The following is a 14,626-nucleotide window of genomic DNA, read 5'->3' as shown; positions in this document are numbered from 1 at the left end:
ACGTGACATTAACGGCTGACACAGTTGGCTGTTGCAGCCGGCACCATAGCAAGCACTGCCATGGTTACCTGAGTGGAAACCGAGCCACGGGGGACTGTAACTCCTCCCACCCATTTTCATCCCTGAGGCATCATCAACATGTTTACCGACCCTGACAAATACAAACTTACGTATTTCACTGAAATAAAACCTGAATCTTCCATTCAGGAAAATGCATGAATGGAAAAGCCCTTCCTAAAGCATTCCCACAGCTGCCATGATCATATCGTGACCACCACTGCAGTCCACTACACATGCTAACACGCACCTGACACCCGCCTGCTGGCTGCCGTGATTCGGCGGCCCATCTGGGACCGATGTTGCGAGGAGGGGCGGAGGAAGGCAGGGCAACAGAGGCTTTGCTTGTTGAAGTCATCCCAAACAGCGAGCTTAGCATCATCTGGAAGAAAACAAAACGTGCAGGTAGTGCGATGAGAGTGAAGAGAGCGATCTGTGAGGAATGAGCTGGACGGTCTTCACCTGGGTGGCTGCGGCCCTGCTGGCTCTCTGTCGGGGACAGGTCGCTGTATATGAAGGTAGGTTTCTCACACTCACGATGATGCCGATTGCTTGATATTACACTTACTGTCGCAGATGATGGACACCGGCAGACTTTGGTCTGAAACGAGGAGCATCTGGTGCTATTACGCAACGGCAGAGCTATCTTTCATTTCAGGAGACTGGCTTTCTTCCACCGGCTACCACGTCTGCACTCGCAACGAAAGCAGGAATGTGAGTTTCCTGGCGGTGCACAAGGTCCCCTACACCGTGACGAGGTTCTGCGACGACTGGCTGCTGTGGAAGCCGTGCACGGTCACAGTGACCCGGATGGTCTCCCGGACGGAGTACCGGACGGAGTGGCAGCAGGTCCTCAGCTGCTGCGGCGGCTACGAGCAAGCCGGTCGTTTCTGCGTCCTGCGTGAGTGGACCGCACATCGCTTCACCCTCGTCTCGGCCGGAAAATGACAGTGGAGGGTGTATTTGTCTGACAGGCCTGTGCGTGTTTGTTGAGTGTGATGACAGAGCGTAGACGGCCGGCCCGTCGGCGGCGTGACCTTTCGCCTGCACGACACCAGATGGAGGAGCAGAAAGTATCTCTCTGCTAATACGTGACTTGTAACATGTTATTTCCTTTGAATTGAAGCTGTAAACAGGAGCGGTGAGTTCGCTGCCAAGCCGGGATCCTGTCCAGCTGCGGATGGATTGGATCTCGGGTCCGAGGTCTGCGAGTTGGACATAGACTGTCCGGGATGGCAAAAGTGCTGTCGGCTGTGCAGACGCTCTCTCTGCAGTGATCCTGCAAGTTAGTACACGTAATAAATACAACATTGAGAAACTGTATAGGCAGAAAGGAGATGTTGTTTATCTTTTCGGGACACCTCGTATCGCTGGGCCGTGTATCTCAAGCACATCGTTTGGTCCTTTTTTTGCCTTGGAAATCCCAGAGAACAAAGGTGTCTTCAATAAGTCTAACAGTAAAATCGTATAAATCCTTTTAGTTCAAGGTAAATCAACACCTTTAAATTTAAACTTTAAAGTTTTTCTTTGTTGAGAGTACACATGGTGAAAATGTCTACAACAAACCATCAGTATTGAAAATGACGAGAATCTCAACATAAAGTCGACTTAAAGGAAACCTTTTGGTGCAAAATTCAGTGAAATGTCCCAAAACAAATCTCTCCTATAGCTGGTGCATTATGTTTTTACAAACTCACCCTGACAGCATGGCTTTGAGATTAATGCTAGTTTGAGATCTTCTATAGCAGCATCACCAGGATCTCAGCTCGGGTCTCAGTGTTGTGTTGTGTCTGATACTCTTAAAAAATCTGTAAAAAAAAATCTGTTCTCTTTGAAATTTGTACAATTTGCTTGGTGATTTTGGCCGAATTAAAGCCTCTTGTGGGCGAGCTTTGGTCCACCAGTCTTTACTTTGACACCCCTGAACTGAAGCAACCTCATTAAACAAGAAAATCCTTGCAATATATTTAGTAGTGTTAAAATAGAAGTATATATTTTTTTAAATTGTATTATCAGTACAATCCTCAAAAAATAAAAATAGGCATAATGTGTAAGTGCATTAAAAAGCAAGACCCATCATCTGTTCACATTAAAACATAAATGACATCAGATGCTAAAAGTAAAGAATTGTTTAATTTTATTAAAATATGTTCATTTTAGATTCATACAATAATGTTTGTGTTAAGGTTTTTTTTTCTTCCTATTGTTCTGCCCAAAGCCCTGTTGTTCCAAATTGTCTCTCTCCTTACCTAAAAAAAAAAAAATACTTCCGTCAATTCAAATGCCTTTATTACATTTTCATTAGACGATATATGTTTTGTCCAGACAAGGAAGTCCACTCTTTATTTGCCTTTCTGATGAACTGACTCTTAAAAACGTTACTCTCAGGTTCTTCCAACTATCCTGAGAACGGAGGAAACCGCCTGAATGCAACAGTGACCGTGAAGATAGATTACCAGCAACTGATGTCGCAGAGGAACAGGCTTCTGAATCACTTAAGGCTGCTTCAGTCGATGGTAACAAACACTGCTGCCTCTGATTCCCTATCAGGAGTCTGCAACCTGCTGCTCTACAGCCGCATGTGGCTCTGTGGCCCTTTTGTAGTGGCTCCCTGAAGCTTGCGCTAAATTATCCACACATCAACATTTTATCTTATTTTTATTTTATTCACACACCAGAGTCATTTTCAAAAAAGGCTTTAATAAAAGGCACAATAACTGTTAAAATGGCAAGAAATTCTAAAGGGGGAATAAAAAAAAGCTTAAGAATGGAAAAGAAAATTGCAAAAGTGCTTAGAAAAGAGATAAAATGCTTAAAACAGCTAAAATATCCACCTTTCCTGTGTTCAAAAGACTCCTCCAAATAGCATTTTGCTGTGTTTCAGTTAATTTCATCCTTACGGTGCTTATATTAGTCACTGTAAAGCCTTGTACATATTAATATTTAAAATTACTTATTTAATTCTTATCCTGTCTTATTTGATATTCAAACATATTTCTATTTATTCTGTGTGGAGTAATGCTTAAAGGAGTATTTCTATTCTATTCTACTCTATTATGTCAAAATTGTCTGAAAAATCCTGGAAAACAAGTATTAAACCGATTAAATCAGATACAAAAACTGCAGAAAATGCAATGAAATGTTCACCGTCCTAAATTGTAATTAAAAATTCATAAATGTAACATAAGATACAGTTTTTATATCAAACCTTCAGAAGCTTTTTTCGCCTCATTTTAAAGGTTAAACGTGTTTTATGACTCCAGGTAAATTTGATTTAGTGGAAAATCACAAAAATGGCTCTTTTTGGTCATAAAGATTGCAGACCCCTGATCTCTGCAGCATAAACAGTGACTTAAGTGCACACATCCATGTTTTTAATCTCTGTAAATTAAAGGTGTCTGGAGCTCTGGAGTCGAAGGTCACAGTCTACTACCTCCACTCGTGGCCCGTGCATCCCTACAGAACCGCCAGCTCGCTGCTGATCCACTACGGCGCTCCTCTGTCGCCTCATAATGTCACGCGGAGGCTGCACCTCCTCCTCAAACACATTACCGAGGTGTCATCAGTAACAGTGGAAGGTGAGGAGACACCGTGTTTCTCTCCCAGGAGCCTCTCGCCGGCTTTGCCGTTTTTTCTTCATTCCATTTTGAGAATGACATTCTTGTTGGGCTTCTGAGAATGATTCATGTGGCTGAGAACACAGTGTTCAGGAAGAAATGACTCAGTGGCACCACAGTTTCCTTCTCCCACCTCTTCTGTTTGAGTGACAGTCATCTGTGGGATGTTTCCTGCAATAGCGGAAAATAACACCAGAGCACACTCGCGCAAAAAAAAAAAAATCAGTCCTGCTTGTCACATTTGCACAAAACAAAGCTTGCCATCATGCACACGCATGCCGCTGGCTTCAAATTGGTTCTGGGAGATAATTGATTTCCCACTCCACACTGTGGGCTTTGATCCATCACGTTCTCTGGGTGTAATAACAGGCCTATTTTTACACACACGTCTGAATCACCTCACCGTTAAATTAACCATATAACGCCAAGCGTGCCATGTTCGTCACATGACTTTCTTGAGACCTCGACAGCGTCGGCGTGACATTTCTCTTTCCTCATCAGCTTGATGTATGCAATTACACTGTCAAGTAATGGAAACCAGGCAACGACGACAGCACAGGCAATCACTTTACCCGGGTCTTCTGTGACAAATGTGCCATCATGATGCAAAAGAAAGAGATTGTGGGCAAAAATGTTAGTAATATTAAGTAAAAAGTTCCTCTTTCTCCATTGGTGCTGTGTGGGAAGTTATTTTCAGCAAATGTGGAAATGAAACTTTTTGGGTTTTTGAAACCACATGAGGAAAATTTATTAATCAAAAACCAAGATTTGGATGAAAATGTTGCATTTCAGAAATCTCAAGTGCCAAAATCAATTCGGCTTTACAGGGTTAAATGTGAATCTCCGTTAAGTTACAGTTATTATAAGCAACATAAATGTTCATGCATAGCTTTACTGAATGAATTATTTACATTTTTGCTTTGTTCATTTCCTGTACAATACAGCTCTTATGCTATAAACATGAGCGTGAGTCCCTTCCACATGTGTCTGTTTGCAGATGTAGACGAGTGTGCACACCCCGCTCTGCGTCGGTGCTCAGGTCGGGCCCGCTGCAACAACACCATGGGGTCCTATCAGTGCGCCTGCCACCACGGATACGTCGACGTTGACCCGAGAAACCCTGGAGCCAACTGCACAGGTCAGAATTGGTGTGAATGTAGGCGCTGGATTCAAATACACTCTCTTAAAAAGAGATTTGTAATCTCAATGAGGCTAAATAATGAATTACTTCTCATCAACGTCTTCATGGATTGCATATCTAAAGGAGGCGGATATATTATCTACTAACCTTTTGTGGAATGACTTGTTTTTAACCCTTTGAATTTGTTTTAACTGGGTTTGTTTGATTGCACCGTCTGTATCTGTCATCTATTTTATGTAACCGTGTCAACTGTGCACTTTCACACCTTTTAATACTTTGTAGAACTGTTGTGTCTTTGAATGTGCTAGTGAACGTTGCATCGGTACAGTAGAACTAAAAACATCAAAGCGTTGTACAGTGGGGACGGGGGGGGGGGGGGGGGGGGGGGGGTGATGTTTCCTGCATCACATACAGGAAACCCCCAAACAGATTTAACTGACAAAGTTTGCAGTTAGGAGACTTTGCACACTTCGTCAACACGCTTCTTCCTTTGAAGGTTAGACAAAGTTGAGGCACAGGCGCTTGGCTGAGGACAGGTTAGGTGCGTCACAGTTTTTCCACACTGTGGTAAGGAAGGCAAATGCATTAGTGGCACGAAGCATGACTGCATGTATATCTGTTCCGATTTTATTGAGAAGTGTGAGTAAACATGCATAGAAGCAGAGATCGAGCTGTCTGGTGGTCTGTGTGCTCCGTCTCATCAGGGTAACATCAGACGAAAAGGCACATGATGATAAACAACACAAGGAGAAAAAAAAAGTCTGAAACACCTCAGGGAGGTGCCGATCACCTCCACCAACGTAATCCAGTATAACAACGAGAGAATAAGGAGAAATGTTCTGGTATATCAAGGACAATAAGATTGCTGAGGCCTCTTTTTTTTGGGGGGGGTGTATAAATACACCAAAAAGGGAACTGCATTTAAATGAAGTACTGTTCCTCAAGCCTGCCAGAGCAGCTTCAACCAGGAAGTTGTGGTTAAATTGTACAAGGCGACTTTCCGTCATCACAACATCCCCGCAGTGTGGCTCAGAAAATCCTGTTTGAGCCAACAAACAGGTCAATCTGTGCACCCATGTTTTTGAGCATCATCAAGGGAAACCTGACGATTTCCCTTGTGTCCTTCTCTGTCAGCCGACGTCAACGGGTCGATCCCCACAGAGTCCCCGACGACCGCCCGCCCAACAATGACCACAGTACACAGCGTGGCCTCCACCTCCATTGCCGCGCCTCGAACCAGCATGAGTTCATCTGCGGGGCCACGTCGGCCAACATGTCGTAGGGACACTTCTTTGCAAATGTTCAAGCACTTATTTAACGTGTATTCATATTCACAAGTAGCACTTTGCTACACATTACAGTACAGTACAATTGTCCTGTTGAATTCAGTTCAATTCCATTCAATTCAATTGTATTTATATAATGCCAAATACAGCACGATGCTGTATGCTCACAAATAATTTGAGATATTTTGATATCTCAGTGACAGATGTAGAAGTAGGATTTTATCTAATATGCTCATAAAATACCAAAGTACTTGTACTGCTTTTCAGAATTCACCAATTAAAGTATAAATATTTTATAGTATCTCTGTGAAACTGCTTCTTTATTGAAATTATTACATAAAAAAAACACAGGAACAGATATTATGTTAAAGTTAGATCGTCTAAAACTGAAGAATTAAAGCATCTTTGAACTTTGAATATCTTTTCAGGATGTCAAGGCCTGGCTAACTGTCCTCTGCCCCTCCGTTGACATTCACTGAATAAAACCCTTTTTCTGTCCTTTCCCTCCCCCAGCTCCTCCCAGCATCAGCAGGTTATGGGCCACGAACGTCACGGGAGCCTCCTTCTCAGTCTGCTGGTCCAGCCGGTTGCAGACAAACCAGACCTATCTGGTCGTCGTGAGCAACGGGTCAGAGATGGTTATTTCCAGAGAAACCAATGAGGCCATGATGGAGGTGAGGCGGCTGAAGCCTGGAGCTCTCTACAACGTTTCAGTCACGCCCAGTACCTGTGGAAACCAAGGAGCTTCTCTTCATGTGTTTGTCAAAATGGGTAAGACGTGATCGCCTCAGTGGCTTTTATCAATGTTGGAGTTTGAACGATAATAATAATAATTCAGATTATCAGTAAATAATAAGTGTGCTGAACTGAGAAATGTCCTCGACTAACCCATATTTTTTTGAAATGAGCCACACTAATTAAATTTATATGAAAGGCCTCCATTTTTAAACCAGTGGACTACAGGTTGTTCAGAGGGCTGACACTGCACTTTGACAAATAGGACTTTTCTTTGTAGACGCTCGGGCTCTTGACGCCACAGCACGGCTCACCAACATCCAGTTCACTGCTGACCTCCACAACACCAGCAGCCAGGCCTATAAAAACCTTTCTGGAGGTATTAAAGAGGAGGTAGGGGTGTTATGAGGCGTATCCAGTCAAAATTCAGACCCCTGAAAGGTGATAATTGATAATTCATTATACACTTCTGCTTATTTCCACTGTTCACCTCCAGATCTACCGATCCCTGTCTCCTGACATAAGAGCCATGGTGGATTTAGACCAGGTGAGGATTGAAATCACAGGTTTTTCCCAGGGCAGCGTGGTGGTCAACTTCATAATAATCTCCGCTCCAACACAAGGCCACGATATAACTAACGTGTCCAATGCACTGCTGGACTCCCTGATGAACAGTTCCACATACACTGTGGATAAAAACAACACAAACATAAACGGTATGTTTCTTCCAAGATCCTTTAATGTGGCGGTGTGTAGTAGTGCAGCAATCCTTCCTCACAAACTCAACAAAGGTCTGACTGACGAACCACCACATATCTGCAGACTTTGATGAATGTGCTTCGGGGGACCATGACTGTTCCCAGTGGGCTACTTGTAAAAACACCTGGGCCTCCTACAGCTGTGCTTGTCTGGACGGTTTCATAGACAACAACCCAGAGAGGCTTGGACGCATCTGTCAAGGTAGAGTTTCAATATTCATTCCACATAGATTCTGAGGACTGGCCATAATTGCACGTCTTGGAAATCTCTAACCTTTCTGTCTCGTCTTGCAGCAGTTGTTACCATGGAGTCAACAACACCAGCGCTGAGACTTAGCACCTCCCCCAGGACACAAATTACACCAGGGACCAATACACCAGCTACAAACACTACAACTATCTCCTCTGGAACAATCATGACCAGCGTACCAAAAACTGACAAAGGTTCCACCACCATTCCTACATTGACAACAACCCCTACTGTCACAGCAAAGAGAGCAGGAACCACCAATAATACTTCCCCAACCATCTCTACAACTGCCCAAATTACCACTACTACCTTAAGACCCACCAATAATACTGTCCCAACCATCTCTACAACTGCACAAACAACAAATACCACCTTAAGAACTTCCAATAATACTATCCCAACCATCTTTCCAACTGCCCAAACAACCTTTAATGCCTCATCAACCATGACTGACCCAACAATCAGTACAACTCCCCCAACAAGCATCAATTATACTTCCCCAACCATAAAAACCATTGCCGTAACAACCATTAGCACCCCAACGATCGCCAATAATACAATTTCAATCATGACTACAACTGCCCCAATCACTATGATTACGTCAGCTTCTAGCCTCAATGCCACCTCAAGTACCATGACAACAGCTTCAGCAACCGACAGTGCCCCAACAACTACTACTACTACTAATAATACTGTCCCATTAACAAATGAAGTTCATCCAACAACCACAAGTATAACAAACGCTGCCCCAACAACCACACTGAGTCTTAACTCAACAAATGACCCCACTGATCCAACAACCACGAGTACCATAAGTACAAGTACCCTAATGACTTCTTCTATTACCTTGACAACCACTCACGCCCCAGCAACCACTGGTACCCTGACAACTACATCCACTCATGCTTTAACAACTACTCGTACTCCAACAACTATCACCTCCCCTGTAACTTCCCTCACCACTAGCACACCAAAAGCCACCACTGCCCCTGCAACTACCCCTACAGCCCCAGCACCCAGCACTGCTGCACCGAGTAATTTGCAGGTTCAGTGCAGGGTTGCTGCCATCACCGTGTCTATCGCCAAAGATTTTCTCATGAGCGCCAACATCCAGGAGAGTGCCCTGTACCTGGGCTCGGTGGGCTGCGGCGTCAATGGAGACAATGGAACCCACGTCCAGCTGACGGTGGCGTGGAATGAGTGCGACACGCGGCTGGTGCAAGTAGGTATTTTTGTGTGTGTGTGTGTGTGTGGGGGGGGTTCCAGGAATCAAAACCCTTGAATGTTTTCCAACATTTTCTGGTATTTTACAGAATGAAACCAACTACACAACATCTGTGACCCTGTTTAACTCCATGGATTCGTACACCTCAGCAGGAGGGGAAGTGAAGGCACCCAGGCTCAGGCTGGAAGTCCCCATCATGTGTACCTACATGAAGAGTATGCTGATTTCTGCAGACTTTGGTCCAACTGGGTATGTTTCATTTGTTCTTTCTGAACACAAACTGAAGCTTCTCTGTAGTGAATCAGGGCCAAACGTCTAGTGGAGACACGTCAGTGTGATTAGTAACAGACATATTGGAAACATAACAATCATTGTAATATAAACCATCTTTATGTTTCTATATATATAATACAATATGATACGATACGATACGATACGATACGATACGATACGATACGATACGATACGATACGATACGATACGATATGATATAATATAATATAATATAATATAATATAATATAATATAATATAATATAATATAATGTAATGTAATGTAATGTTATGTAATGTAATGTAATGTAATATAATATAATATAATATAACAAAATAAAATAAAACTAAACTAAACTAACTAACTAACTAACTAACTAACTAACTAACTAACTAACTAACTAACTAACTAACTAACTAACTAACTAACTAACTAACTAAACTAAACTAAACTAAACTAAACTAAACTAGATTAGACTAAAGTACTACCTGATTAATTCCCTTTACAAGTTGTATTTGTCTGAAGAACTGTGTATTCCATCATGTACTGTGTCTGTTAAGGCTTCATGTCCCCCTCCAGGTACGACATGATCCAGGAGATCATCACGGGCTCGGGGTCGTTCCCGGTGAAGGTGCAGCTGATGAAAGGCTTGGTGCCGCTGCCCCAGAACTACAGCTTGTCGCCGCAGGAGGCCATGGTGGTGGAGGTCAGCCTCAACACGTCGTCCGAGCACATCAAACTGGTCATCAACAGCTGCTGGGCCACCGCCACTCCAAACCCCGTCGATGTCAGCAGCTACACCTTCCTGGAAAACAGGTTGGCCACGACGACGGCATCGTCCCTCCGTCCAGCTGCCGTCGCTCTGATTATAGATATTACATGTGTTGATGACAACCACACTACAATTACTGTCATGCATTCACCTCACGAGCATAAGGCATGCTCCACTTGGTTTATTAATCTTTATTTAGAGTCAAAACCCCCCAAAATTCAACACCTAACGTACGGCCAAAACTCAACTTTTTGTTTTACTCATCAGTGGATGCTGAAGATTTGAAAATAAACGAATGACAAGAATAAAACTCAGCAACAAAACAAGTGAGGTAAATAACCACCGTGCAGCAGACCAGTCCTGTTTATCCATCGGAGGAAATACATGCCGGAGTACTGTGGTTACAAGCTGATGAAGAATAATGAGATGCTGCTAGACAGGAGTTTAGTGTAATAGTAACTATTTAGACGAGCTCTGGTGAATAGCTACCTCATAGTTGTTTTCAGACAAAAGGAGGATGGACTCCTTCTTCTCAACCTTCTTTGCAGGAACGATTGTTCCACTGCAGCCTAAATTACTGTACAGTGATTTCATCTTTATTTATCTATTTATATTTTTAATGATAAGCAGAGCTCTCAGCCTCTCTTCTGCGTCTCCGCAGCTGCTCCCAGAACAAGTTCACCAAAGTGCTGGCCAATGGGAACTCCAGCACGTCCAGCGTGTCGGTGCAGATCTTCTCCATCGTCAACCTGAACGTGATCTACCTGCACTGCCGGGTCCAGATCTGCCTGCAGATCGGAGCCGACTCCTGTGTGCCGGTGACAACCTTCCCCTGCAATCTGAGGCAGCTGGTTCCTGTTTGTCGCTGTAGAAATGAACGGAGGCTTGTGAACAATTGTCATGTTTTCTTTGCAGAACTGCCGACAGAGAACCGCTCGGTCTGGAAAGACAGTTGGAAGAAGTTTTGGTTCTATTGGGCCAATTTCCAAGACAGAAGAAGGTGAGGTTTTCTTTTTTTTTACACACCATTACAGAGTTCCTCAACCTTTATGATCAAAAGAGACCTTCTGTGTGACTTTCCACCAAATCTACTTTAATCACATTTAATCTTTAAAGCAGGGTCTCTGGATGACGAGCTGAGCATCCTCCAGATCGTCGGCTTCTCCTGCCTCGGGGTCGGCCTGTCGCTCTTCTTCATCATCGGCTTCATCTGCCTCTTCTTCTACCAGAGAAACCGCATCGGCCACTACAACTTCAGCATCAAGCCTAAAGAAGAGAACTTCACATACCTTGTCTTTAACACTTAACGCTGCAGAGACACCCCAAACAGGACTCGTTACTCTCAGTACCAGCATTGACAAACACTTCGCTGCGCCAGTACACCGCAGCTGCCACTAGATGTCACCATTGCATCTTTTACCTTTTAGCACTTAAATCCCTGCATCTTTTGCACATGAAAAAAATCATAATATATCTATATAGGTCCTTACATAGAAGGAGGTACAACATATAAACTATAAATGTGAAAATAGATTATATATCAGTATGTATGGCACTTTAAAAGTCTTTGTCTTGAAAGTAGTATATTTGAGTCACTGGAGTGAAAATGCACAAATTCAGAATATTGTGCAAATCCACAAAGTCTGGAGGATAATTCACTGCATGGCTTCAATGTAATGTTATGCTTTACTGTTCAGAAACAATAATACTCTTATTAAACATGCTTTAAAGCCACCATCTGTAAAAAATGTGAAACCGTCACTTCATATATTTAACTACAGTTGAATTTACAGAGCTGCTGTATACGTGTGTGTATATAGTCCGTGTAATCAGATTATGTTATAATATATCCAAAGCTTCTGAACAACAAGAGGAAATGTAGTCATCTGGTGAAATAAACATGAAAACACAAAATGCATCCTGATTTTCAATCTATTCCATTTTCATCCTGCCTTCACCCATTGCTGGCTGGAATTAACCTCTACCGCTTTGTGACCCTGATTTGGATAAATTGGAATAAAAGATGGACGAATGATTGACTGTTATAAAGTGGAATGTGGGGTCTTGACATAAATCCAACTGCAAATATTTTCACAGTTAAAGTGAGAAACCAGCAGACATATTTGAGAAGATTGTAGTTGGATAAAAGGTTAATGGATTTTACTTTACAAACGGTAGTAAAGTTGAAAAAAAAACGTAACATTTTTGCTAATGTAGTTTGGACATCTGATCAGATGACCCTACAGAGCTGGTTTGCGACAGTATTGTCTTTTCCCGGGTTAAAAACCAGCAGCTCCATCAGCTGTGAGCCGCTGGAGGAGCTGATGGGCCTAATTTAGCGTGTGATGGCGAACGTGTCCCGACGCTCGGGGGAGCTGCTGACACACTTCTTCTGCAGGAAAACAACAACGTAAAATGGCTTCCTGCATGAATGGAGATGTTTAGGGTCCACAAAGAACTGGGGCAACAGAAAGTCACAGTTTTCTTTCTTTTTGTTTTTTGTCTACGCTTCAGGATGGGCTGAGAGTGGAATTAGGAGGCAGATGAGGTGTCGCGTTCCAGCTTTAATCAGCTCAGTGGTGAAGAAAAAGATCTCCAGTAAGCCTTTCTCAGTCAAGCAGAGGCGGATTTTCTCCACACTTCCCATAATCCCACAATGTTGACTACAGGGTCAAAGACTGTACTGGCAGGGTGAGGGCTTGAATACTAAACGAGATGCTTTTTCTTTTCTTCTTTGAGGGGTGGGGGGTGGGGGGGTGGGGGGGTGGTCCGGGCCCCAGGGGACCCGCAGAGAAGGATGGACTCACTACCATCTGGAGCGCTACAAACTCTCCTCCTCCTCCTAATTAACCCATTCAGCCTCTGAGACCTGGCAACCCATCTCCATGGCAACAGCCTGGTGCAGGGATGGAGGGCGTAATGGATGCAGGGGGGGGGGGGGGGGGGGGAGCGATCAAACGGGGAGAGAAGAAGCGGGAAACCCGTGCAATTCAAAAGCGTGAAATTGGTGAAATGTGCCATTTTGTGAAAAAACAAAACAAAAAAAAACATCCCTCAACTTCTCGTTACCTGTCTTTGCTGTTAATTTGCCGGCGGTGGCTCGGAGCAAGTGTTTGGTCATTTACGCGCAGAAGGTTTGCGCTCGCAGCCTAAGAGAGAAAACATCCTGCTGTCGTGACTCAGGGATCAGGAGCTGGAGGACAAATTAATTTTCCCTCTCTGCTGGTCTGCAATCCCGGAAGGCGGCGGAGTCTCGTCCCTGATAATGGCTGCAACATGATCCACATCTCCACCCTCCTTCCTGTTATTCCTCCCCCTCATCCTCACATCGGCAGGTCAGGGCGGCTCAGAGACATTCATCATGCTTTATGGTCTGTGAGCATATATATGTGTGTGTGTGTGTGTGTGTGTGTGTGTCTGCAGGGATCTGCAGGCTTTCACTCACACAGGTCATTACTAATTAAACATCCTGATTCATAGAGCAGCTCCGGACCTTCCTGCCTGCACCGGCGACTTGTAACGGGCCGTAATCTCCATAGGTGAGATTTGTAATTGTGCTGTGCCTGCAGGCCGTCGTAAAATCTCTGTCTTTTACACATGAGTCACTTCTATTACTGCGTGTCAATGGTGGAATACACCCCGGGGGGGTGAAACTCGACACCCACTCGATTTAGGAAGCATAGTTTATGTTCCTCGCTCCGTCTTGGGCTCCTGCTCTTGATATCTCATCATGTCGCCAGTTATTCAAGTAGTACCTGAAATCAGACCCGGTTATTAAAGTTACCATGAGATATAACAGAGTCATAAACCTTCCATCAGTGAGTCTTATTTATTGTGTGAAACAGTGTGAACGAGGCCTTGGAGAACATGGCTTGGAGGCAGTAATACAATCCAAACTCAAGCAGTTTGCCCGGAATACATGATACAGACAACAGATACAGATACAGACAAATGTTTGCCTGCAGAGTGTCTGGACTCTTGGTACATTTTATAGTTGAGGGTCTCCTCGAATAACAATTCCACTTGGCCATCTCTGTGTTCCCCCACTGTTAATGTTTATAGCGTATTGTTCTCTGAACAAATGTGTGTGTGGTGGTTTCATTGCATTAACAAACAACAGCACCCACTAGTGGCTCAACATGAAAGCTACATCGTTTTCAGCGTTTCCGTGTAAAGCGGGCATCATTTTCAAAACATTGTTGTGTGAACACGTGAAGCTTGCTTGGTCTTGATTTTCAGTCTGTGACATGAAGGCGGGGGCCTCGCCATCCTTCTGACTTTTTCGATTTGATGCAGGAGGTGTCAGAAAAGTCACCACGGGGGTAGCGACGTCCAAATGTATCTGAAAATCTCCCCCGTTGCATTGAAACATCTGTGGAGAACTCACAGAGCCTCTGGAGTGGAAGTGTCCCTCCTCGATATTCTTCTTTTCTCCGCAGCAGGCGGAGGATGATCTGCTCCCTCTGCGCACTCATTTGCAAATTATTTCAGCATATTTCATCAAGACCACTG

General features: G+C 43.8%; 1 protein-coding gene across 1 annotated transcript; it reads left to right on the top strand.

Annotated features, from left to right (window-relative positions):
* Positions 1-499: 499 nt before the first annotated feature.
* Positions 500-12,017, top strand: umodl1 (uromodulin-like 1; the record flags this gene model as incomplete). Its single annotated transcript, XM_080483359.1, has 17 exons — positions 500-575; positions 716-958; positions 2,446-2,573; positions 3,452-3,635; positions 4,672-4,812; positions 5,950-6,078; positions 6,615-6,872; positions 7,117-7,229; positions 7,333-7,552; positions 7,659-7,796; positions 7,892-8,473; positions 8,714-9,066; positions 9,158-9,318; positions 9,922-10,158; positions 10,776-10,932; positions 11,030-11,114; positions 11,234-12,017. The coding sequence occupies 17 exons, from the start codon at positions 500-502 to the stop codon at positions 11,419-11,421; spliced, it is 3,393 nt and encodes a 1,130-aa protein (XP_080339485.1). The 3' UTR covers positions 11,422-12,017.
* Positions 12,018-14,626: the final 2,609 nt, after the last annotated feature.

Source organism: Lipophrys pholis, assembly GCF_963383615.2.
Source record: "Lipophrys pholis genome assembly, chromosome: 16".
NCBI lineage: Eukaryota > Metazoa > Chordata > Actinopteri > Blenniiformes > Blenniidae > Lipophrys > Lipophrys pholis.
Note: the sequence above shows the minus strand (reverse complement) of the source record. Positions and strands in the feature narration are given on the sequence as shown.